The sequence below is a fragment of the Bactrocera neohumeralis genome, chromosome 6, assembly GCF_024586455.1.
Source record: "Bactrocera neohumeralis isolate Rockhampton chromosome 6, APGP_CSIRO_Bneo_wtdbg2-racon-allhic-juicebox.fasta_v2, whole genome shotgun sequence".
Lineage (NCBI taxonomy): Eukaryota > Metazoa > Arthropoda > Insecta > Diptera > Tephritidae > Bactrocera > Bactrocera neohumeralis.
Window position 1 is genome coordinate 10530851 of NC_065923.1, and position 26613 is coordinate 10557463.

The following is a 26613-nucleotide window of genomic DNA, read 5'->3' on the forward strand; positions in this document are numbered from 1 at the left end:
AGAATTAAGTCCATACAGTAATGCATTTGTTGAGATCTTTGAAGTACGTCATGAAGCGAAGAGTCTTCAAAAAAGGATTTTCCTGTCCATGAGAATGATGATGACTAGTTGTCAGCCACATTCTAAAACAAAACTTCAGTATACTCACCGAAATTTTTGCCAACACCGGAAATTCGGTATATTATCTCTTGTTCCACAGTGCGTCATGAAAATGTAGTAAAAGGCACGCAAACACATGTTTGACCGACGCTATTCCCGAATTTTTCATCAATAAAATAACTGAAACACTCATTTAGATGTAAAAGGGCACACAATTAACTTTTGCACCACCTTGTAGCAGAAAATCGCTTGCTAAATTCCGACCGGATATAAATACTCTTGTTCCGGTCATAGAGCCTAAACGCTTCCAAACACAGAGCTCCCTTTAGCTTTAAAAATAATAAATATTTTATTAAATAAAACCTTAATTGAATTAAAGGTAATTTTAGAAATTTCACCAAATTTAACAATTTTAATTTTAATCATGCGGGCATTCTGTTTTGTACCAATTTAATTCCAAAACGTTTCAATTGCCAGAATCCAGAGATCGTATAATATATGTATATTATACGTTCTCTGCGAAAACATTCTATATGTCAAAAAAATATTAAATTGCTGAATAATTGCGAAAATAGTGTCGTTGTTATAATATTAAGATTAAGATTTTATTTGCAATAAATTATTTAACTTAAGACATTTAGCGTGCGGGATACGTTTACAGTAAAAAGAAAAGTAATGGAAGTGATCCAGAAGCATTTGTCGAAGATTCGCGTACCATGCGATAATACACCAATTTATAAAGATGAATGTGTCTATTCATATGATACACCGGAAACTCCAACAGGACTTTACGTCAGTTTAAGTAGTTTTCTAAGCTTCGGCGAGCAATATGTAAAAAAATATGCTGAAAAGACTGGAAATGCGGTATTCTTGCATATACATCGTGTGAAGACACCTAAAAAAGGTGTCGCTGCTGCCGATGAAGGAGGGCCGGAGCGTAAAATCACGCGGCTAGCTATTGGTGTGGAGGGTGGTTATAACGACGCTAACGAGAAGACATTTGATATTAAAGATACTTATAGCATTGTGGTCATGCCGGATATTGATAAAAAATTTCCATTCCCTAATGAGGAATTCCCACTGCTTGTAACTCAGTCTGTAGAGGCATTGCTAGCACAAGAGTCTGCTATAGCCAAACTTGAAAAGCAAACACTAACTGGTAAGTTGTTTTTAGTTAAAAAATAGGAACATCATAAGCCAATATTTTATATCTTTAAGGCACATGGGATGGAGAGGTACGCCAAGTGTCAAAATACGCAGAATCTTTAATACAACTAGATAATGGCAAGAAAATACCGCCATCAGGTTGGAAATGTGAAAAATGCGATTTAACCAATAATCTTTGGCTCAACCTTACCGATGGTTCCATTCTTTGTGGGCGTAAATTCTTTGACGGCTCCGGTGGCAACGATCATGCTGTGGAGTATTACCGAGAAATGGGGTATCCGTTGGCTGTTAAATTGGGTACAATAACTGCCGATGGGAAGTCTGACGTGTTCTCGTACCCGGAAGATGATATGGTTATTGACCCACACCTGGAAAAACATCTTGCTCATTTCGGCATTAATATGGCAGCCATGAAAAAGAGTGAAAAGTCAATGGTTGAATTAGAGTTGGAAATTAATCAACGCATTGGGGAATGGTCTTTGTTGACCGAAAGCGATAGTGAATTAGAGCCACTGGCTGGTCCAGGGTACACCGGCATGCGGAATCTCGGCAATTCGTGCTACATAAATAGTGTGATGCAGGTAAATATTTATCTTCAATATTTATGTTTTCTAAGTTATATAATTTATAATGGAAATTCTGTATTTTTAAACAGGTAATATTCACATTACCTGACTTCATCAAGCGATATGTGGGAGAAGGTTCGGATAAATATTTTAACGCATTTCCAGCTGATCCCGCTAATGATTTTAACATCCAAATGGCTAAACTTGGTAATGGTTTATGGTCCGGCAAGTACAGTAGCATTTCGGAGAATTCATTGGATTCCGAAAGTACTGGTATTTCACCTGCTATGTTCAAAAATGTCGTGGGTAAAAATCACCCTGATTTCAGTACGAAACAACAACAAGATGCTTTTGATTTCTATTTACACCTTATCAACATAATCGAACGCAATTCCCGGCATGAAGCTAATCCAGTAGAAGGGCTTACAATTAGTTTGGAGGATCGTGTCGAGTGTATGAGTAGCAAAAAGGTGAAGTATACACACCGAGATGATTACTGTTTACCTTTACAAATACCTTTGGAGAAGGCCACAAATTTAGATGAGGTCAAAGAATATTTGGAACGTAAAGCTGCCGATGGTGCAAACAATAGTGGCGACAAAAATATAGTGCGACACAAAGTGCCACTACATGCATGCTTAGAACGGTTTTTCGCAACTGAGGTGCTTGAGCAATTTCACTCGTCAGCTACTAATTGCATAACCACTGCCAAAAGGTCCACTAGACTAGTAAATATGCCAGATTTCCTGCTGTTGCATTTGCGAAAGTTCACACTGGGCTCCGATTGGGTGCCTAAGAAGTTAGATGTATCGGTTGACATGCCGGACGAACTAGATCTAAGCAGCTGGAGAGCCACTGGCCTGCAACCAAATGAGCAGCCATTACCAGATACGGACGACAAGCCGAAGTTTTCTTTCGATGAAAATCTAATGGGAGAACTAATTCAAATGGGCTTTCCGCAAGAGGCCTGCAAGCGTGCTGTATTCCATACTAAAAATATTAGTCTAGAAGCAGCTTCAAATTGGCTGATGGAACATATTGGTGATGCCGATATTTCAGAACCGTTCGTTTTGCCCACTGATGGCATGGGTGACAGTAAAGCAAACGATTTTGTTGCGAATCCCGAAAGCGTTGCTATGCTGATGAGTATGGGCTTTGAAGAACGTCAAGCTACTAAGGCATTAAAAGCTACTGATGGCAATATTGAGCGGGCGACGGATTGGATTTTTTCACATGCTGAGGACATGGACACAGATGAGATCCCACAAGAGCAGACTGATAACGAGCCAAGTAATGCACATAAAAAAACATATCGGGATGGTGTGGGCAAATATAAGCTCGTAGCTTTCATTTCACATATGGGTACTTCAGCCCAAGTTGGTCATTATGTCTGCCACATACAGAAGGATGGACGATGGGTAATTTATAACGATAGTAAAGTAGCACTTTCGCAAAACCCACCAAAGGATCTCGGTTATTTATATTTATACAAGCGATGTGAGTAAAGACCATGAATTTGGATTAATGTGCATTTCGAATGAACTTGCCTTTATTACTATACATATATATTGAATTCTTAAAAGTATGACACTTAGTATTAAATGCAAAGAACTGAAAAAACTTTAATACTTCAAGAAGAAAAGCTTATTATGCTGTTTAAATGATAATTGTTTGTCGCGACGAATAAAATTTCAATCGGATCAAATTTTCAAGGTTCGTTTTCATTGTAATGTAGCAGGCATTTCTCATTATGTTGTTAGTTAGTATAATATATTCAATTTGTATTTATTCATCTTTTTGTATGTTACTACTTCTTGTCCAGGTTGGTTTCATAATGCTTTCCACAATATTATTGAGTTTGTCGCTAAAAGCACCAAATGAGAACTTTTGTTGTACCCGCTTGTGTCCCATTACACCCATTCTCTCACGCAGGCCGTCGTCTTTGTATATTTGTAACATTGCTTCTGCAAATCGTTGTGGCTGCTTCTCACACAATAATCCCGTAGAGTTGTGCACAATCGTCTCTGTTGGTCCACCACTGTTTACAGCTATCACTGGTTTCGACATGTACATGCCTTCCAGTGGCACAATTCCGAAATGCTCATTATCGGGTGTGTAAAGAAGACAATTTGATTTATAAAGTAACATGAATTTTTCGTCATCATTCGGAGAGCGCAGCAATAATACACTTTCTTGCAGACCGAGTTTATCCACCAGCTGTCGAAGCTCATCGTAATGTTCCAAATTTTCTAAAACACGCGAATCGTAGCCACCAGCTACTACCAAGCGGCAACGTTTCGCTTCCGTAGGTGGTAAAGAGTCGATCACTAAACGGAAGGCATGTAAAGCTAAGGCGTGATTTTTCTTACGCTCATATCGATTAATATCCAGAAAAACAAATGCATTTCGTGGAATGTCTTCACAACCATTTACACCGAATTCATTGCTTTGTTTCGCTGAGATCTGGTTTTTCATTGCGTCAAAATAATCGGTATTTAACGTTGGATATAAAACGTCGGGCACTATCTTCAGTCGGTGAAATGTATCACCGAACACACGTAAGGTAAATTTGGAATTTACGAATGTTACATCAGCCATACCAATGGTTAACTCTTCAAAATAGTTTAGAGGTGCGCGATAAACACTTTTAAGATAACCCTCCCGTGCGCTTAGTAATTGATCGGGAAAATGACAGTAGAAAAGAATTTTAGGCCGGCTTTTAGCTAGTTTCAATATAGGTACACCAACAGAAATTTGATCGCAAAAGAATATATCAATATTTTCACGTCGCGACATTACAAACGATGCATACAAGGCAGCGTACATCATGCGAAAGTAGGCACATAGCGCATAGAATCGTCCAAATATCTTACGTGGCAACCAGTCGCCAACGACTTCAACTTGCAAAGTTCCATCCGAAGTTTCTTTAAAACAATGCGTTGGATCATGGTGATTTGTTAAGAAGCTAACCTCATGACCTCGGGATTTTAATGCGAGCGCTGCGTCCACTACAAGTCGCTCCGCGCCGCCAATCCCCAAATCAGGGTGAAGGAAGAGAATACGCACCATTTAAGCGGTTGCTTTCATGAAAATCGAAATGGAAAGTATTAATGGAAATTGTCAATAATGTTAAAAAAAAATTGGAAACACTTACTAACAATTTGTCATTCAATTAGCCTAAAAATTTGCATTTGATGCACTGACATGGATTGATGATTGCAATTTTGATCACTTTACGTGTATTTACCAGACAATAAACAGCTGATATAACATTCTTAACAATTCTCAGGTGTCAAAAAAAGTTTCATAGGGTGACATTTCAACTAATTATGTTTAAATCTAAAGAATAACCCAAGATCCAGAAATTAATTGATTATTTCATGCAAAAGTTTTAATTTTGGCGCTTTTCATTGCTACATTAGAATAAAAGAAGACATTAGCAACAGTTGAAACTGTTTAAAAACAAAATTCAATAAACGTATATTTTTTCCGTGGTGCGTCATGTTATTTGAATGTGTTAAGACTACCACAATATTCAATTATATAAGGATGTGTCGATAGCCGTTTTCTTTGGTATTAATTAATAAGTAAATTCGGGAAAAGTGTTCTTTTGAATGCGTTGACATATATCCTTAGGCATGAAAAATACACACGTAGTACCGTTGACGACCGAATATTTTTTTTGCCTTTTACAACACTTTTTGAAATCTGTTTAGTGTGGCAACATTTAGCATATTTCATACATCAAACAACCCTATATATACTATTTAAGACGCACGTGTTTACTTCTAGCATTATTTTGTATTTCGAAGCTGAATATAACGTGAAAAATAATTAAGAAAGATGGTGAAGTTGCAAAAATCTTTAACAAAACCTTTAGATATAATCGAGAAAAAGAAAACAAAGTTGCCTGCACCACCACTTGCAGGCATCTCAAAGTCAAACAAAAAAGAAAAAGCAGTTACTGTACTGGAGAAGTCGCCGAAATCCAAAAAAGAAAAGTTAGCAAAAGCAATTATTAAAGATGTCGAAGTTGTGGCGCCTTTGAAAAAAGAAAAGAAAGATAAATTAAATAAAGTTGATAAGAAGATTCCGAGCGAACCAAACAAGAAAAAATCCAAGACGTCTGAAAAGAAGGTGGAACAGGCTCCAAAACGTCCTTTGGTACTAGCACCGGCAGAATCTCCTAAAGCTCCCAAATTAGTTACGGCTAAGTTGGAAAAGAAGTCGAAGGATAAAAAGTCCAAAGTTCAAAAGAAAAAGGATAAAAAAGTCAACCCAACTAACGTTGAGCCAGCAACCCCTTTAACAAATTTGCAAAAGAAAAAAGCTGCCAAACGAGCCTACAAAAAAGAGCAAATTAAGAAGAGGCGCGAAAATAAATCGGCAAAAACCAAAAAAGCTCCAACAAAACGTCTATTTAAGGCACCACCATTTGATGAGGAAAAATTCAATGCAATTGTATGTGACGATAATGTGAAGAAAATAGCAAAGGGTCTGAAAAAGCAGGTAGAAAAGGAAGTATCTGAAAAGAAAACAGCCATTTTTAGTGATTTTCAATACTTCCTAAATGTCTCGTGCTTCAAAATACCTAATGTTCCAAAACGTATTGTAAAGCTGTAAGTTCTAAATATTATATTTTAAATAATGTATGGAATTCATAAATATATTTTTTTTACTTTTTAGCAATTTAAAACATTCGTTGGTTGATAAAGATGATGATGTTGCTATCATTGTGTCCGATTTACAACGTGGATCTAAAGTTGATTACGAACCAACAATTCAACATTATGAAGATATCTTCCGCGAAGCCGGTATTGAAGGACTGACAATCATACCATTTAATAAACTTAGGAATGAATGCAATACTTTTGAAACTGTGCGGAAATTTGGAAATACCTATGATTATTTTCTATGCGATGGGCGCTTAGTAGGACACGTATCTGGTTTTTGCGGAAAGGTAGATATAAATATTTCAAATATATAAATTACATGCTCAATATCATCAGTACGCTCTTAAAAATAGGTCTTCCAAAAACCGCGTACAACATTCCATTCAGTACGTATGGATAATCAAAAGAATTTAAAACGAGAAATTGAGAAATCGTTATGTCGTACTGCTTACAAACAACTGGACAAGGGTGATCTCATATCAATACCGATCGGTACTCACAAGTTCACAGAAGATCAGTTGGTTGAGAATATTATGCATGTAATGGAGCAGTTGAAGGGTTCTTACCCCGGCGGCTTGGCCAATATCCGTGGCATATATCTTAAAATAAGTATCGCTGGTACGTCATCATTGCCATTATTCCTCAGTGTTGCAGAGCCACCTGCGGAGATCCCTTATGTTGTCGGACCACGTGAGCAGCGTACGCTGAAATTGAAACGCGAAGCTAACGAGGTTTTGTCTAATTTCAATATGACAAAAGAAGGAAACTTGTTGAAGCTATCAAAAACTGATGTGGAACGCAAACGTAAATTGAAAGAAATGCGAGCAGTAGTAAACGCTGAAGCCAATACCACTGAAGAAAATAAGCATGATAAGGCCAATGGTAAACAAGCTGTTGTGCCAGCAAAGAAGGCTAAAACTGAGAAAAGTGTTATAGCTTCCGATAAAAGTGATAAAAGTAAGTCTAAAGATGAAGAGCCTAAGGTAGAAGAGCAAGGCGACGACGATGAAGATGATGGTGAAGCAGAGCAAGAAGATGAGGATGAGAACGACAGTGGCGAAGATGAGGATGTGGAGGAAGATGATAGTGGGGAAGAGGAAGATGGCGATGATGATGATGACGACGACGATGACGGTGATGATGATGAAGAGGATGCTGAAGACGACGATGAGGACGGCGCGGGGGATGATGATAAGGATGAGGATGAAAGTGAAGAAGAAGATGATGAATAATTACAATAGTAATTTTACCATAAGTCTGGTTTTTTTAATATAAAACTTTTATTATATATGAAACACATTGAATCATTGGAATATAAGAATAAAATATCTTGAATTACTTGCGATATTTAGTTTTTACGCAATAGATTTCAGGAATAACTAATTTTGTGGTAATTAATTAAGATTTAATTATATTTATTATTAAAATTTATACCCATTTTAAGAGGGCGGTTATCAATAAAAAAAATATGTAGTACTTGCGATATTTATTTTTTTAGCAATAGATTTTACGACAACTAATTATTAATGTTTTTATGCATCTTAAAGTATGATCAATAACACGGTAGCTATAATTTTTTTTATCACTATTCACGATTTTAATGGGTTTTGGTTACCACTGGTTACTTTTTAATAGGTTTTGGTTACCCACTGGTTACCAATATTAATTTTCTTATCAAGTAAATCATTATTTAATAAGCTGTGTCACCCTATTATGAATGGTCAGAGACAAATGACACATTGAGAATTATTGAAATGTCAAATTGGACACACAGTACGGCAGCATGGATTTTTGTTCTGAGTGTGTTTTTCTTTTATCCCGTCTCGACAATTTCATTTTAAACAAATACTTAAGGAAATAATAATAAATATTTGCAACTGAGGTAGAAATTATTATCGTAACGGATTATAATTGTGTCTATAGTTCTTTCGTAAAGGCAAAATATGTAAAACATCATAAATTAACTGTGATTTGCTTGCAATTTCGTTGGCGTGAAAAAAATTAACGTAACAATAGTTCTTGCTCTGACTTCAAGGCGATGTGTTATTTATTGCATTCGTTAAGGAATTGTACCGCGGCCATTCGATAGGTTAGCAAATTGCTGAATCCTATAATCTAATAAAGGCTGATAACGAACTAATTGTTTTCATTTGTATTAGGGGCTATCGTGCTCGCGCCGCGATATGTGGATCTGTGCACACTGTGTTTACATAAATCTGTTTCCATTAAAATTCAATTGGTGCAAATAGTGTCCCAGAGGCAGAACCGTTTCGAAAGGATTTTTCCTAAAATTAGTGCAAACGAACAAAGCGGCAATATTGGTGCAGCTGGCGAAAATTTAACATCTAAGAAAATAATTTTATAAAGACATTTGCTTGCCTCCATGTTGGATACATAGTATCATAATTTTCTTCAGGAAACGAATAAATAAATAAATAAAATATTGAAACTGCTATAATCTGTGGCTAAATCGACAAAATGCCTAAGATTTATATTAAAAAACCACTTGGTGGCATGGTGATACGTAATCGGAATGCCATAAAGGACGTAGTCATTACCGTAAGTAAAATAAAAATATATATACGATATTTTAAATTAGTTATATTTCTTGTACACGTTTTTCCCCAAATCATGTTCCCAAGATAATATTTCAATACGTGATAATGGTAATTGCTGATGATTCACACCAAGTGCACGATATCGCTATCTAAATAGCTTTTGCGGAGAATAGGACTTATATGCTACAATTATTTAAAATAATACGTTTGCCACCATGAATAAACTGCTCCCAGTCAGCAACCCGCTAATTCCACCCACATGAATTGTTTTGAGCACACGTATTTGAGTATTAGAGCTGGGCGGTGCTGATGTCGCCTCAATTTAATGTTTTTTGTGTCTGTACATACATATGCATATAACCTCGTATGACTCGTACCTACAAACAAATGTACAACGTATTTATGCACATTTTTAAAGAGCCACTCATGTGCTTATTTTATTAATTTTTTTCCTAGGTTTGTTCTCTTTTAGAAATCCACTAAATTGCTGCCTGCTTTTGATGTCGTTTCGCCTGGTTTAAATTGCTTGTACCTCGGCTCTTGATTATCGCAAGCTACTTTAGGATAAAACATTTTTATAAGGCTTAATTTGATTGTCGTACTAAAAATAGCCGGTTCAAAGCAGTTGAATAACTGAAGTAGACATTTATTTATTTATGTACATACATATGTTTGCGTCCATCATATATGCATTAATACATGAGCATTTGTTTGGACATGCAAACCTTGTACACATGTACATACGTACATATATACTTAAACATACATTCAAATTAGTTTAAATAATGATGCAGTATTTCAATGTATACCGTTATTTTACAACAATTTTCTGAGAGAACACACCTGTTATATTAGCTAAGTTTGTATTTGTTGTCTTGTTTTTTTTATATTGACTAAAATTTGTACACAAATAGTTGTACTCAATTTCTTCAACATTACTGTGTGTACATATGTGAATGTATGTACATACTTATATTATAGTTATCTTTTGTGTGAGTCCACTGTATTTACTGCGACGACAGCTAATTGGACACGTCATGTGCTAATATTTTTGGGCCATTCCAAAATATATCCGACGCACAACTTGAAATTTATATGATAACATTTTATTAATTATCGGCTGGTTATCGTATATATCGTTCGACTCTATGTATGCATGTACATATGTGTGAATGTACCTAAGATTACTAAAAGTTAGAAATCACTTCGAGCAATTTAAAAATATTTGTTTTATTGATTCATTGTCACATTGTTTATGCATAACCGAAAAACTTTTTTGATATTTTATTTTTTATCAAATGAACATATGTTATATGTACATATGTACATACACATATTGCAAATAATATTACATACATATGTACATTGATTTTCCCATTCAGAAATAATAAAAACGACGTTATATTTATTGTACTTACGGCCGAGCGAATTGAATGTTCGCCAACGTGTATGTCAAAAAAAATTAGCAACACACACTACATAGACAAGTGTACGTGATAATTATAAAACAATTCAAAATGAAATATTTTATGGTCTAAAGAACAACAAAGATCAGGGCTGCAAATAGTGGAATTAACATTTGAATGAAATACTTCTTTGGGTTTGTAAATGAAAATAAATTTTAATCCCAAATATCGGATTAAAAAAATATTCCCAAAAACCGGAGTAGAAAATAAAATTACTATGTCGAAGTAATCTTTATATATTTGAAAAGATATTGTTTTAGAATTTATATTGAGTACCTACATACTTTGAGATTTACCATTTAGAACTAGAGCTCGCACCACAGCTTTGTTCTGGATACTGTAGTAGGTTAAACTCTTACTTATCCAGAATAGAATTCGACATACCAAATGTTCAGCATGCGACGAGTCCCAGAATGACTCTAACCACTTCTTAGCATACCTAGCTAACCCTACTCATCTAACACCCTTCTCCTCATGGTCCGATTCCGTCGAAACAGCGCCTTTCATGGGCCTACCGTTGGATAACATCGATGACAACTTCCCCGAACCTTACCACCAAAACGGTGATTAGTTAGCCGTTACAACAACAAGAGAGCTCGCACAACGCCACAATTTTATATTCTCTAAATCAGTGGTCGCCAAACTTACACTGTATGCATATATGTACATACATACTTATACTATTTGTCGCTAATGCACTGTGCGCATAATCTAAGCAAGCGTGGTCGAATTATGTCATATGCATTTATTATAGCCTCGTTGAGCTACGCTTTTATCGGCTTGCCACCCAAACGGTCTGGATAAGCGCTACAACAAAAACTTTTATCGTGGTTTCACTTGAAAATGTATTTTGTGACCAGATGTCTATTAATATAATTACTCAGTCATCAATTCTGGAGAATTTAATTTTATTTTCGAATTACTGACCAATTGTCAGACTATTTCAATTTCAAAAAAAACATAAATAAATAAAATCAGGCAAATGTCACGAATTGTTTGCAATTCGTTTGAAAAGAAAGTTTTCCTTTGTAAAGCATGTTCCATTACTTCGGGAATCTACACGAATATTTCACAAAGTAAAAATTAAAATAATATAAATATGTATGTATATGTAGCCCAAATCCAATGAAATATTGCAATGAGTAGGAAATGCTGTTATGCACTCATATGTACATATATGTATGTACATACATTTGTATATATTTAGTTACATACATATGTACATATGTATACACTTTAAGATTGCATTTCAAGCTTATTCCATACACATAGTTGTAGTTGTACATAAATACTGCAAAAATACAGCGAATGCACATTCCACGCACTTGAAATCATAAATAAAAAGTTTCAGTTCTCCCATGTTTTTATTGCATCATTTGAGAGAAGATTGGTTTCCCAGAACAGACTGTGGGCGAATAAGAAAAGCTGCAAATGTGAATGAAATCGTATTGGTATACCACGTGATTGCATAAAGCTTGTTGCTCTTCTCTGCATATCGTATGCGCGCGCTCTCTCTCTCTATGTTTTGGTTCATATCCGCTCATTTCCCATTTTTCCTCTTAAATTTACACTATAGTGTTTTAGGAAAAGAGCTTTTTCTTTCTTGTTGATAACAAACTTGTGAAAAATATACATATGTACATACATACAATATTATACATCAGCTATAGAAGCTACTGTCTTTTTGGAAAACTTCCGAATGTAACGTTTGTAGTTGTTGTGATTTTTGTTGTTATTGAGAATGAAAGTAAAATGTTGTTGGTAAGCACGCAATCAAATGAGCATACAATGCGTCCAGAGCTTTCCAAATGAGCCAGTCGGAATTTAAGCTGCATTTATTGAAATGTGAATATTTTGTAGTTTCAATTTTAGACACTTATTACCATTGATTAGCGTAAAAGATAAGAAATTGTACTGAAATATGTAATATTTATAAATATGTGTCTGCGCCTAAATGTAGGCAATATTTTTATACTCTGAACATGATATTATAAGTTTGTCACTAAGAGAGAAACGTAAGAGACCATATAAAAAATATTCATGCATATGTAAATGATCAGCGTGTCGAGCCGTCCGTCCGTTTGTCTGAACGATCAGAATTGAATTCTTGTATGAAAAAGTTTCTTATTTGCCAATATATCATCACGAATTATTGCCAGAGTCAATAGTAGAACATCCGCAAAAATTCTTCTGTTCGAACCATTATAGCATATATGTATGTATGTATGTATGTATGTATGTAGCTCCCATAGAAACCAATCGATCAAAATCAAGTTCTTATATGAAAACTATTTTCTTTGAGAAGGGTTTTCGGTATTTCATTATTAAAAAATGAATCTGTTTTGATTCCATTTCAATTTTTATTTTTTAAGCTGTATAATTTGATTTGCTTTAAATTAAATTTGTTTATGTGTATTATGTGCAACTTTAATTATTTAAAAAAAAAATATTTCCTTAATTTTTTTTTAATTTGTGTATATACATTCATACATTCATTTATAAATATGTATGTATATCTTTGTTATATATTATTAAATATGCTTACTATGCATCGCTTAGATACACGATTCTCAAAAATTTCGTTGCATTCTTTGGCCGCAAATTTGGCCCTGGGCCAATGCAGCAAACTTTTGCCAATTATATATACAAAAGAACATCGAAAGCTCGGTGGAAAGCAAAAGTTTCGCCGTTCATACGTTTTTCCCACTCGTTTGTGTGCAAAATGAAACGTGTGCATACGCGAACGGTCGTGAAAACTCGGCTTCCTTTTATATACATTTTTATTTTAGTTATTACTAAAAAATTCTACAATTTCTACAAATTTTAAAGAAAATAGTGCAAACCAACTAAAACATTTTTAAATTAATTGTGCAATGTCAATAATATTTTGCCTCAATTTAATGCAAAACATAAACTGTTAAACGCAGAAATTTTGTTGTAGTGCAAGTTTGCCTCAATGTCACTAGAGAACAGCAAAACAACAAATGTGATACAACAAATAATTATAAAGAAGTGTTCGAAACGTGTCATCAATCAATATTTAATGGCGAAACCTTAATGAAAAGTGTTTATTTATAACTGTAATATGAGTAGACATACATACATATATACATATGTGTGAATAAATCAAAGCGAGTTAATGTCCAGTTTTCCAAACACCAAAAATGAAAGTGTTATTTAATGCTAATGTACATACGCACATATGTACATATGTATGTGTGTATGTATGCACCATAACGGAAAGTTCACAGAACGAAGTGTCCTATCGATTTTCTAAGGCCCTGCTATTATAAAGCAATGAAGTGGCAATAAAGTAATAAAGCAAATTACAGAAGCAGGAAAAAAATGTCATCTTCATACAACATGTTCTCTTGCTGATTAGTGCTGTAAAATTCCATGCAATACTTAGCATATGTGCACGCTCATATGCCTAAACATACTAACATACTTGCATATATGCTTACATACATATGTACATGTTTGTCAGCTATGCGACAATTTTGTTGTTGCATCTCTTTTGTGCGTTGACTTTGCTAATTTTTCGCTAGTGCCAACTGGGTTTGTCCGTTCTGACTTTTTTGCTTTTGTATATTTTCTCCATGCTGTAATTCGAGAATGCCCAAACAAAGGAATTTTTTATGCATAAACAGAATGAGTTTGAGTTTGCAACAAGCCAATAAGCGAGTTACAGAAAGTCAGCTGTCATGACACTCGAAACAGTTGCACACGCAAGCCTATACATAATAGCATATACATACAAATACATACATATGTATGTACTATGTATTCAGCATGTACTTTATTATGCCTATTATATGACAAAAAAGTACAAAAAAATAATTGAAAATTTGCATATAAACACATATGAATGTACATTTATATGTGTGCGTTTTGAACGCAAACATTTGCTTGTGCGAATGTGACATCACGCCTCCTAGCGCAGCTACTCAAAAGCGGTGCAACACGGCGTATACGTAATTTATTGCCAACACTGGCGTTCAATATGTAATTCGCACTGTTTACACATAAGTTAACAAAAATTGTGTTAACCAAATAATAAAAGTTAAAAGTTTGCAGCTACATACAAACATACATACTTTGACTTATAAATAGAAATAAAAAAATTAAAAATATGAACTACATTGCTATCTATTAGTTATCTAGTAAATGCAAATTTCTGTTTGCTTTCCGTCAGCTATTTCCAACTTTTACTGCCTTAGTTGTAATGGAAAAAGTCAATAATGATAAAGTACGCGAAAAAATAATTGCCAAGTAAAACTATGTTTGTCTATCTAATTAAGCGTCTATGGTTAGCTAATGTAGGGGCTGCTAAGGCTGCGCTTTGCTGGCGGTTTCAACGATGTACTCTCTAAAAGTGTAATATATGAACATATGTGTCACATCTAGATTCTGTTACGTCCTTTACGTTAGTGGTGCTTTCTTCAGAACGACCAACCATAACCTCACTTTTATTTTTTTTCCCGAAATATTATATAATAATGCTCCAGGCAATGGAGCTTTATTTCAATTGCCAGATTTCTGTCAGGGAAACAGTCTTATACAAAAAATCTTTCGGAACAAAAGTAAATATAATTTTCAAAATTTCCAAAAAAATTGATTATCTCAGCTATATCCACTGAAGTAGCATTCGAAAATCTTCTAGGTAAGGCTTCCCGCAGCGCAATTACATACTCTTGAGATCTTAGTTTCAAAAACCAACCAGGTATGGTGGCATCTTTTTTATTTGGCAAGAAATCTTCACGAACTTTGGCATAGACGTTCAAGGCAACGCTACAATTTCCTAAAAAATTGTTCAGATCGGACTACTATAACATACAGCTGCCATACAAACTCACCGATCAAGCTCAAGGTCTTGTATGAAAAACTTTTTAATTTGACAAGAAATCTTCACGAAGTATGGCATAAATGTTTGTCCAAGGCAACACTATAAAATGAAGAATCTGCTCAGATCGGACCACTATAGCCCTTCAAACTCACCGGTCAAAATCATGTCTTTGTATGGCAAAGCTGAGCTCTGAGACTGAATTTATTGTGTTTTGTTTTGTTTTTTGTTTTTGTTTTTGTTTTTAACAATTTTTCACCTTTTAACGCTTCCGCTTGACATGAGGAACCACCCTTTACAGCCAAATAACAACTATTTTCGTCACATCACAACACTGGAGAAATAACCAATATATCTGGCAGCCCATATACAGTTTTTGACATTACTTCATTGTTATTATTCTCTTATTTTTACAATAAAATATAGAAATAGCAAAAAATACGGGAAAACACATAAGCGTTTTTTCTACACAAATCAAAAGTGCATGAAAATTTCTTGTGAAATTTGACAATTAAAAAATAGAAAAATAAACGAAAAACGAAAAACGAAAAACAAGCGCATTGTTGGGTGAAATATTCAAAGTAAAACTAATAATCAAAGCAAAAGTGTCTTGAGATTTCGCCGATTTGTTCATTCTCAGCAGCAATTGCGCTCATTGAAATGTAACAAACGTTTATTAAGTTTGCAAAAGTCTCGAAAGAGAGATCAACAACATGTGAAAACGCTGGCGGCTGACAGATCCGCTGACAGGCCGGTGCGTAAACAGACAACTCCGAAGATAACAGTTGTAAACAAGTCAAAAACTAACACCATCTGTATGATAAAACAGCGAGGCACAGAGCTGGCCGCGAATCTGACTGATTGCAGTTTCAAACGGTTCACGGCGGCAGTGAAACGATGCTTTGTTACGCGCGTGCAGTCAATGAAGTGAATTGGTGAAAACACGTTTCGAACGCTTCATTTAAAAATATATAATACTAATTATATCAATTGTGTGCTGCCCTTGCTCTCACTCCTCCCACTCCCACACTTAGTGCACTGACGCATTCATATAACGAAGCGCACATATACACATACATACATATATACGCTTATGTGCGTGTGTTTGTGTATCGGTATTGTTATATGAATGAGTGCTCAATAAAAGTTTATAATTCCAATCAAAAGTGCTTAATTAAATACGGCGAACAGTTAAATGTTTATCATTAGAACCATAGTGATCGCTTATAAATACCTACACACATACATACATACATACATGCATATGTGCCCATGTCTGCTGAAGGAATCATGCTGTGATTATATGTAAATGCAAAAACAAAAGCAAATTAACCGCAAATATTTAGTCAAATCGAGCGCATAATTGAGTGAATAAGAAGAAGAAGAATAAGAATAGAAGAAGCATAGCCCGTTAGAAAGAGTGTGATACGCCAAGCGAAATTGTGTGCAATTAGATTGTGAATTCCAAATGCCTTAATGGTGTGAGCATTGAACAAACATTAAGTACAACAGCTTTATCAATACAACAAAACATACACATCACCTACAACAACACAACCACGACAACTACTACTGCTTAAAACAAACGAGAGCAAAGTAATTTATCGAAAAAATCGTTAATACAATAAATTAGTTATCGAAAAAATCGATAAAAAATATATTGATAAATAGAATTAAAAATTTAATATAACCGAAAAAAATAATTTATCGAAAATATCGATACCAAAGAAAAATATAATCGAAAAAGTTATCGAACAAAAATTATCGATTACTTGCAAATGTTTAACATTTGCCACACAAGTAAGTTGAAAAACTTTGCGCCGTCATGAGCATTGATGTCACAGCGTCTCATGATGTCGCCGAAACTTCCAACACAGACGATCCAGTCTCCAGCTGTGAGATCACAGAGGCCGATACGACCAGTTTTGAAATTGACGAAAGTGAGGATGAGGCCACCATTACGGACCAGCTGGTCGATGATGTGGCCACCGCCCCGCCACTAAATGTCGCCACCACAACAATACGACCGTTGTACAACAATGGCGAGCGCAAAAATAGCAACGTTGGCCGCAGCAGAAGCAAAAGCCGCAGCAGCAGTCACAGTCGCAGTAGCAGTAGCAGTCGCAGCAACAGCAGCACCTACAGTATCAGTAATATACCGAGGGATGCCAATGCGAATGTAGCAAGTGATCTCAACAAGAATGAATTTATAGCCGTTGTTACAATTAATACGCTTAATCCATTAACGACCAGCAATCTTGCCGACGAACAAACAACCACTGTTATTGAGCAACAACAACCCCACGCGCAACAACAACAAGAACGCACTAAGAATACGCCAGCGATTTTCGCCAGAGCCGACACGGAGGATAATAGTGGTTCAAAGACATCCACTGCCTCGCACACCACTTCATCGACGCCCACAACGGCAGATGTCGCTAATGTCATGATGGATGCTTCTGCTTTTAATTTAATGAAGAAAAATGCCGTGCTTGCTCTGCCAGCGACACAAGCACAGTTACAAATGATCGTCGCTTCGGCGGCTGTTACTGCACAACAACAACAACAACAAAAATTTTTAATAGAGTCAAACAATGCAACTTCCATATCCGAGGACAATATATCGTTTTCCATAGCAACAACTACAACAACAACTATCACTGATTTAGACACAGACAATATTTGCACCGCTAGTCCAGACGCTAAGATAATGCTGACCAAACGTGCACTACTACAAAATCAATTAGCTAATTTAAGTCAAAATCAATCGGCTTCGGCGAGCGCTGCTAGTGATCCAACTGCAACACTGGCATATGTAACGAGCGGCAATGATATGCCACTTCCGCCGGTGGTAACGGTAAAAACGCAATGGCGCTGGGTGAATTGGACGCGTTGGCTCTGCTTGCACTTTTAAGGTGAGATTGTAGAATGTGGATCACTGATCACTATTTATGTGTGGCGTTGGGTAAAATGCCAAAGAAGTGCATTTGGAGGTGAAAAATGTGCACTTTGTATATATTCTTTGGTCGAAAAATGTTTGAACTTCGATTTTTATTTTTATTTTTTATTTAGTTTCAGCTAAAATTCTTAAATACACCTTACGAAGATTTTTCAGAAGTGTCGATGCCATATTTTGTGCGATCTTAGAAACTTGTTATCTTGATTCCAATCATAGAATTTCAAATTTCATATAAAGTCTAAATTGAGTCGTTCACAAAGGGCTGTATTCTCCATGTCTGGTCAGCAGCCAGGTTCTTTACCGAAAGAAGGTGTCTTGGTTCAGTTAACCAGAACTTAATTGACAGATAACTGCTAGCCAGACATTGAGAAAACGGCGCTAAGTAATTTTGTATCGTGACAACAGCAGTTTTTATTGAATTACTTACAGTCAACTTCGCACTTAACCTCTTTGCCTTTGTACATTGAACAAATGTAAGTAGTGAATTTTTGTATCGAAAATGAAACAGCAGTTTTTATTGAATTTCTTACAGCTTGAAAACAGCACTTTCGGAACATTTTACTGTTTTACCTCAAAAGGGTAAAAATGCATGCCTTTATACATATGAACGCCAATAGCTGATATATGAGGATGTACGTCCTCGAAGGACTCTTGTTTTTTGTGTATAAAATGTTCTTAAATATTGAGGATTGAATAGTTTTTATTTGGTTCACCAGAGATTTTCGAAGCTTGACATGTTGAAAACAAACTAGCAAACTTTGACAAAATTAGTGATCAATTTTTATACACTCAAACCAAAGATTGTTTACAAGAATTTATCAATAGATCATGGTTTAAAAACGAGGAAACAGCTCAAACCACTTCGAAAGCCGATAGCAATCAATAGTAATAGATCGTTTATTTTGAGCTTTTGTCGGATAATATCACGTTTAATTCTGAAGTCTGTTGCTATCAACTAGACAAAATTAGTGATTCGTTCCACCAGTATTATGCAAGACCTCATACAAGTTTGATGTCCCTCCAAAGCCAAATTCCTCAAACTTGGCACCTTCGAAATATTACTTGTTCCGGTCTCTGACAGACATACGAGGATCAGTTAGATACTTGTTAAATGAGGGCAAAGGATAAACAGCGATGTCAATATAAAAAAAATACGCTTTGGCAAATTTCAGAAAGAGTTCCTGTGAGTTCAATATGGGGTGTTTAGATTTTAAACTATACCACTTACCACATAATTAGGTCACACCAACTGTGTGATTAATAAACTTAAAGTATCATTTCCATCATCGAGTCTAACTTTATGAAGTTTTCACAATTTTTATGTTTTTTAACAACACCGCTATTTGAATGATGGGAGAAGGGATTGTCTTTGTTGTTGTAGCGGCACAAAACTTTCCAAAGTAATGTAAATTTGGAGGAATTCTGTCGAGTTGACAATTCTAGGTGACATATATACATACATATGTATGTTTGTACCTCACTTTATTGGGCGTCGCGTTTGAATAATATAAACAATCGGTTAATAATAAATAAAAGAAAATAAATGTTCGACTTTTCATTTAATTCCTCGATTACATGTTATCGATTAGGTTTATCGTTATCGTTTTTTATATAAAAAATTATATTTCCTTCTTGTATAACTGATTAAATATGATCGCCGTTTTAATAAAACATTACAATGATCAGTGTTCAGATAAGATAAGCTTCTCAAATAAAGAGTTGATGTCTGGGCACTTATGTTACGTTATTTTACTATGTTTATATATTTTATGCACTAAGTATAATATACTTCAAATAGTTTAATATACAGTTAAATATTTACTTACTATATAATTTTGAAATATTTCTGAAATCGATTTTTTTCTAACCTAGTTTGAAATGCAAATTATGGCTATTTTTAGAGAAAATATATGTACTTATATTTGACTATGATATCTTCGCATGCACGATTTGTGCTCTTCATAATGTCAGCAAAATGTTTGCATAATTTAAAATATGCAAATAAAGTAAATAGCTGATTCATTTTCAAATGAAATGCCATGCTAAATGTATTTTTATATGGAGCTGAGTCATTTTTCAAAAGAAATCGTTGAAATAATATTATGTTTCGAAAATAAGTATAAGTAGAAAAAAGGAAAAACACTAACTTCGACTACCGAAGCATTAACACCCTTTATAACAGCATTTCTAAGGGTATAAAAATATCTTCATCTTGAGTTTGATTAATAAGTTTGTTTGACACTTTTGCTTTAGTGGTTCAATATCGGCAGTTCAAACAAATAAGCAGTCTCTTTGTGTAGAAAAAGACATATAGAAGATTTCAAATCGATATCTCAAAAACTGAAAGACTAGTTCGCATATATCTCCGCTCCGACGTTTTCGCCTGCATATGTATTACTCTGTTCAGGGTATAAAAATATAAGTACGCTATATAAATTTTAGGGAAGTAAGATCTGTTTAACTTAAGCCGATATTCTTGCACGTAATCTAGAATATTAATTTTGCAAGATTTTCCACGTAGTAGTGTACATTTTTAAGCACCTCTGAACCTCTGATATTTATCCACTCCTGTCCACAGACGGCCATTTATAATCACATACATATGTATAGAAAAAGGTAAATAAATAATATACATAGTATTGTAAATGGAAATCTGTTTCAAAAGCATCATTACTTTGGTAAATATTTTCTCTCTCGGGTTTGTTTATTGTTGTTTGAATAATTTCATGAAATCGCTACTCTTTATACACACCATATGTTATACTGAGATTATGCGTCACATTCTTAAGTATGAGTACATATGACGTTCGTAAATATACTATGAAGATACCAGCACTTGACAGGTATGTTTTCTCTGAGGTAATGTTTTGTATGAAAGTATGTATGTTTGTGAGGCCTACAGTTTTTGGAATAATTGTAAAAGTAATTTATGTTTGAATATAAATATGTATATGAGATAGTCGTTGTCTTTTCTTGTCTGAAGAAATACTGAAACTGGTTTTCTCGCTAGATGGCGCTAATGTCGGAATATGTGGGAATTTTTGATTGAATTTTATTTATATTTCGAGTTTTTTATTTAGATACCCATAAAATGGTGTCCTCCTACAAATTATTATTTTTTTTGGTTAGCGCATATCTATATACTTATATGTATTTGTTGAGATAAGTAAGCTTACCGCACCTGAATAAATAAAGTGAGAGAAGGTCAGTTCAGTAGCCGAAAAAGTCGGAAAGCTGTGTAGCTAAACTTTTATTTTTCTAGCTCATTATCTATTTTATTAATGTTAGTATGAATTATGTTTTTTTTTTGTGAAAACAAAAGCATTTCTATGCATGTCCAACAAAAAGAAATATAAGTTCACTTAAGAGTTGGATTCATTAGTAATAATAAGAAATTTACACAGATAGTTGAAAAGTTGCCAAAAAAGCGTACTTAGTACAAAAACATCGGCTCTAATCCGGTAATGTGAAATGGCTGTCATGGGAATAGATTTACCGGTGTTGTATCGAACAATAATTACGCAAGCTTTCATACGAAGAGTTAGCGTGGATATATGAAAACGAAAAAAATTAACGTGTTTCGATGAAATTATATCCCAACGAGACTATGTTAAGTTTGTCCCGATGTTTTTAACACCCAAAAATTAACGTCCAAGATCCTAAAAAGTATATATTATAAATAATAAGCTGAGCTGAGTACATTTAGTTATGCCCGTTGTTGTTGTGTTGTGCGTAGAGTTATGCCTAGTTCACAGTCCTTGGCCGTATAAATAACCCGGGTTCATTTCGGTTACGTATAATCGATTGTCGTGGGAACGGAGTTTTCTCTCTGCTTTCCTTAAGAGGTTACATGGGTTTCCTCGGGCCAGCCATTCAACAATTTTTTTCTCATATAAAAAATTAAATATTTTATTAGAATTTTTTTATTGTTACAAACATACTTGTATACTATTAAAAAAGAAATTCTGAAATTTTGGAAAAAAATATTTTAAACTCGGAAGGAAAAAAATCCTTCGTCCAAGTCTTTAAGAATTGTATCGCAAAGACCTGTGTAAAATTTCATGAAGATCGGTTCAGCAATTCTCGATAAATCTTGCCAACCGACTTCAAAAACACAGTTTCAAGAAAAACGAGTTTAAAAACGACGCACTTAGCCTAGCTAGCCTCGAGCGCACAAGTTCTCAAGGCTGTATCTTCGAAACTATTACTTGAAAATTTAGGACAATATTCTAGAGGTAGATTTTAATAAGAAAAAAATGTTGACCCGTTTGAAACCCATGTAACCCCTTAAACAATTTTTATTGCTCGCTTTATATTTAACCATAATTTATTACCAAAATACATCTAGATAAATACTTAATACTTGCATTTGTTATTTATTGCAGAGTTCCGGCATTGGCGAGCCTAGCGTCTACCACGCCTTGATCGTAATATTTTTAGAATTCTTCGCCTGGGGTCTTTTAACAATGCCAGTAATATCGGTACGTATGAAATGTAAATGCCTTCTTATAGCACATTATCTGCTTTCTCACCCTAATCACCCGTTACTTTCTTTCTTGTTTTCAGACCCTGAATCAAACATTTCCCGATCACACGTTCCTCATGAACGGACTAGTTATGGGCATTAAAGGCATACTGTCCTTTCTGAGTGCACCGCTTGTGGGCGCACTCTCGGACATTTGGGGGCGTAAATTTTTCCTACTCATCACAGTATTCTTTACGTGCGCACCAATACCGCTGATGGCCATCAATTCGTGGTGGTTCTTCGCAATGATCTCGATTAGTGGTGCGCTGGCAGTTACATTTTCCGTGGTGTTCGCTTATGTGGCTGATGTCACTACCGTTGAGGAGCGTTCGCGTGCGTACGGCTTAGTTTCAGCTACATTCGCCGCCAGTCTGGTATGTGTACAACCATGTTCATGCATGTATGCTTGTGTATGCATATGTTAATTGTGCTGATGAATACCTTAGAAATGTGTGTGACAAGTGGCAAACTTAATTAAAGCTAAAGCTAAAAAAAGCAGAATAAATGAAATAAATACCATCTATTATATACCACTTTGTATACTTCTTTTTAGGTAATTTCACCCGCACTCGGCGCTTTACTAATGGAGACCTACGGCGATACATTAGTGGCTGCGCTGGCCACCGCCATTGCAGTGCTAGATGTTTTCTTCATATTGGTGGCCGTGCCCGAAAGCTTGCCAGAAAAAATACGTCCTTCATCTTGGGGTGCGCCCATTAGCTGGGAGCAGGCTGATCCCTTTTCCGTGAGTAGCAAATGCGTATTAGCCGCAAATATATGCTGGCATTCGTGTATATATGTACATATGTGTGTATATGTATGAGTATGTGGAAAGATGTATATTAAATGACTTTAATTTGGTGTAATTTGTATAATGAATAGGCGCTGCGGAAGGTAGGCTCCGATCAGACCATACTAATGCAATGTGTCGCTGTGCTTTTGTCATATCTGCCTGAGGCGGGGCAATACTCGTGCATATTTGTTTATTTGAAATTGAAAATGGGCTTCAATTCAATGGAAGTGGCCGTTTTCATTGCTGTTGTTGGTACGCTAAGCATATCCGTGCAGGTGACTTTGGGTTATCTAATGCGGTGAGTATGAGCATGACTTGCATTCTGCATTTTGCTGCCATAATATGTAAAATTTGAATTTGCCCACTTTGTTTGTGCTTCATCGTTTATGTAAGCAAAGCCCTCTAATATCTTCATGGTTTCTTTGTTGTTACAGGGTATTTGGTGCAAAAAATACTATTATTTTAGGTTTAGTACTAGAAATGTTACAATTATTTTGGTATGGACTTGGCAGTAAGTCTTGGTGAGTTGCTAATGAAATTGTGTTTGTGTGTGTGTGTGTGTTCACTTTAAAATTATTAATTTTTGTTGTGTTTGATTACAGGATGATGTGGGCTGCTGGCATTTTGGCCGCACTCGGTTCGATAACTTATCCAGCGATAAGCGCCTTTGTTTCAATTCATTCGCACCCCGACAGACAAGGTGAGTATTTTATCTCAAGCAATTTATGATTTTAATTTAAATTAAATGGCGGATGTCAGGTATTTTGATAATTGAAAGCTTACTAATGTTGTTATTGTTGTGATAATAAAAATCAGAAACAAAAATAACGTTACTTTCGGTTGCATTGAAGCTATAATACCTTTCACATGTAATATTGCTTGTACTATACATAATCCATGCCGAATTCTATGAAGATATCTCGTCAAATAATACATTTTTCCATTCAAGAACTTTATTTTGATCGTTCAGTTTGTATGGCAGCTATATGCTAAATATTGCCTTCCCTTCCAGGGAAGAGTGGGGAAATCAGAGAGGGATAAGCATCTATGTGGGTGGGTTCAAACCTTAAAATCGAGTGGAAGGTGGTGTTTTATTAGTAAAATTAGATACTAAATCCTTCTTCCGTCTATCAGACCACTGCAGCGTCTTCCATGCGGAGATTATAACAGTTAAAGAAAGCTTTCTCGTTCTGACAAGCAGTGCGTTCACAACATGGAATATATTTATACTACATACATATGTACAGATAGTGAAGCTGTTTTGAAACCATTGAGAATAATTTAGAAATTCTCAGGAGGTAGAAGATATTAGTACTGATGAACTTCATTAGAAGCACGAGTTGGTTCAGAGAGGAGACAATAGAGTGAGCGTCCTAGATTTTCAGGTGCATTGTCAGACAGCCATACTACTTAGCTAGTGTCCTAGTGGTCAGATCTGAAAAATTTGTCGGTAGATTTCAGCCATGCCTCAGACTGATACTCGTATAAAAATCGTTGAAAATCGGAATTATATCCGATTTTTGCACTAGAGTGTACTCTATCGGAGATTTGCGGTACAAATGAGTTTGAGATCTTGCGAAAAGGTTTTATTTCCTATTAAAAAAATATTTGTTTAACTCTGGAGAGTTAGTACTCAAAATTAGTCATAAATTCTCTATTTATGCGACAACTTATATTAAACACAATAGAACTTCCTTAATCAAGCATTAGAAAAATCTTGAAATATACATTTATTATATATCTTCTTTACAGGTGCCGTTCAAGGAATGGTAACTGGCATGCGTGGTCTCTGCAATGGTTTGGGACCGGCTTTATTTGGTGTAATTTTCTATTTATTCAATGTGGACTTGAACGATGACATGTTGGGAAAACCTGATGGCCCAGTACAAAATGACAGTAATAAATACACAGAATTAATACCAGGTCCACCATTCGCTATTGGCGCACTTATGGTAATACTGGCGATTTTGGTTGCAATCTACATTCCAGACAAACACAATGATATCAATGTGAATCGAACTTCGAGTGAAAAGAAGCGTAAATATTACAAAAAAAAACATCAACAATTATACATATTCACACTGCATTTATTGTTTCATTTGCAGGTGCCTCCGTGGATGTGCAGTATGAAATCGAGTGCGGCAACAAGTCGACGAGTCCACTAGCACCCCTAATGCGATCCGACTCAATGGCACAATTGTAGCTTTTAGTAAATTAAAACCAAATATAAAAAGGACATATTTGTTTTCGTATTTTTCGAAGAATTTGTGAAATGCTAAGCAGAGGAAAGGATAAAAAGAAAAGAAAAGATCTAAAAAAAAACTTAAATAAGTGCTGACTTTTTTTATTTTGTAGATGCTAAATTTTAAGCTAATTACAAAATGAATTCCTATACTGAAGTTATTTATAATTTTAACTTTAATTTAAAAAGAGCAAATGTATTTTTAATGCATGTATGCATGTTCGTTCTGTATGTATGTATGTGCTGTATATAAAAGAAAGAAACAAACAAAAAAATCACAAAAACAATTGTAGAATATTAAAAGAAAGAAGAGCTCTGAGCTTTGTTTATGGTTTTATTTTTAAAACCCAATTTTTGATTAATAAATTTGTAAAATACGCAATTGTCCCAACGTCCCCACATACGATGTTGTGCTATAATTATTTAGTTACATAATTAGCAACAGCATATACGTTCGCATAAATGGCAATTTGTTTTAGTTATTTTTTTCACTTTAGGTGGCTACTCCACTAAGTTCAAATGTACAATTTAATAATGAGAGTTGAAATATTTTTGTGAAACCTTAAACTTAGCGTTGTACTGGAATATAATAAAAACAAAGAGAACGAGTGCGTTAAGCAGATTGCATATCTTAAAAGTTGTTATTGTTGTTGATGTGGGGCTGGTTTTCATGACTAACTACATATTTTGTATATTTCTTATAATTTTTGTTTATGTTACGC

At 35.0% G+C, this 26613-nt stretch overlaps 4 protein-coding genes across 5 annotated transcripts; 3 read left to right on the plus strand and 1 right to left on the minus strand.

Moving 5' to 3' along the window:
• The first annotated feature begins 629 nt into the window (after positions 1 to 629).
• On the plus strand, positions 630 to 3537 carry LOC126761285 (ubiquitin carboxyl-terminal hydrolase 5). Its single transcript, XM_050477325.1, has 3 exons — positions 630 to 1258; positions 1318 to 1847; positions 1922 to 3537. Exons 1-3 carry the CDS (start codon positions 775 to 777, stop codon positions 3335 to 3337), a joined length of 2430 nt encoding a protein of 809 aa, XP_050333282.1. The 5' UTR covers positions 630 to 774; the 3' UTR covers positions 3338 to 3537.
• On the minus strand, positions 3348 to 5104 carry LOC126761286 (alpha-1,3/1,6-mannosyltransferase ALG2). Of its 2 annotated transcripts, none has more exons than XM_050477326.1 (2): positions 4987 to 5104; positions 3348 to 4912 (listed from the first exon to the last, which is right to left on the minus strand). In XM_050477326.1, exon 2 carries the CDS (start codon positions 4899 to 4901, stop codon positions 3618 to 3620), a length of 1284 nt encoding a protein of 427 aa, XP_050333283.1. In that variant the 5' UTR covers positions 4902 to 4912; positions 4987 to 5104; the 3' UTR covers positions 3348 to 3617. The 2 variants fall into 2 exon arrangements, with proteins under 2 accessions (XP_050333283.1, XP_050333284.1); XM_050477327.1 differs by having other exon boundaries at positions 4991 to 5100.
• A 477-nt stretch (positions 5105 to 5581) lies between these two features.
• Positions 5582 to 7850, plus strand: LOC126761880 (ribosomal L1 domain-containing protein CG13096). Its single transcript, XM_050478313.1, has 3 exons — positions 5582 to 6451; positions 6519 to 6792; positions 6859 to 7850. Exons 1-3 carry the CDS (start codon positions 5676 to 5678, stop codon positions 7735 to 7737), a joined length of 1929 nt encoding a protein of 642 aa, XP_050334270.1. The 5' UTR covers positions 5582 to 5675; the 3' UTR covers positions 7738 to 7850.
• Positions 7851 to 13248: 5398 nt separating this feature from the next.
• On the plus strand, positions 13249 to 26518 carry LOC126761033 (hippocampus abundant transcript 1 protein). Its single transcript, XM_050476920.1, is given in 10 exon segments — positions 13249 to 13515; positions 16540 to 18295; positions 22717 to 22812; positions 22898 to 23230; positions 23410 to 23601; positions 23739 to 23947; positions 24084 to 24170; positions 24252 to 24349; positions 25402 to 25686; positions 25755 to 26518. Coding segments are annotated over 9 exon segments (2496 nt in total). The 5' UTR covers positions 13249 to 13515; positions 16540 to 17197; the 3' UTR covers positions 25853 to 26518.
• Positions 26519 to 26613: the final 95 nt, after the last annotated feature.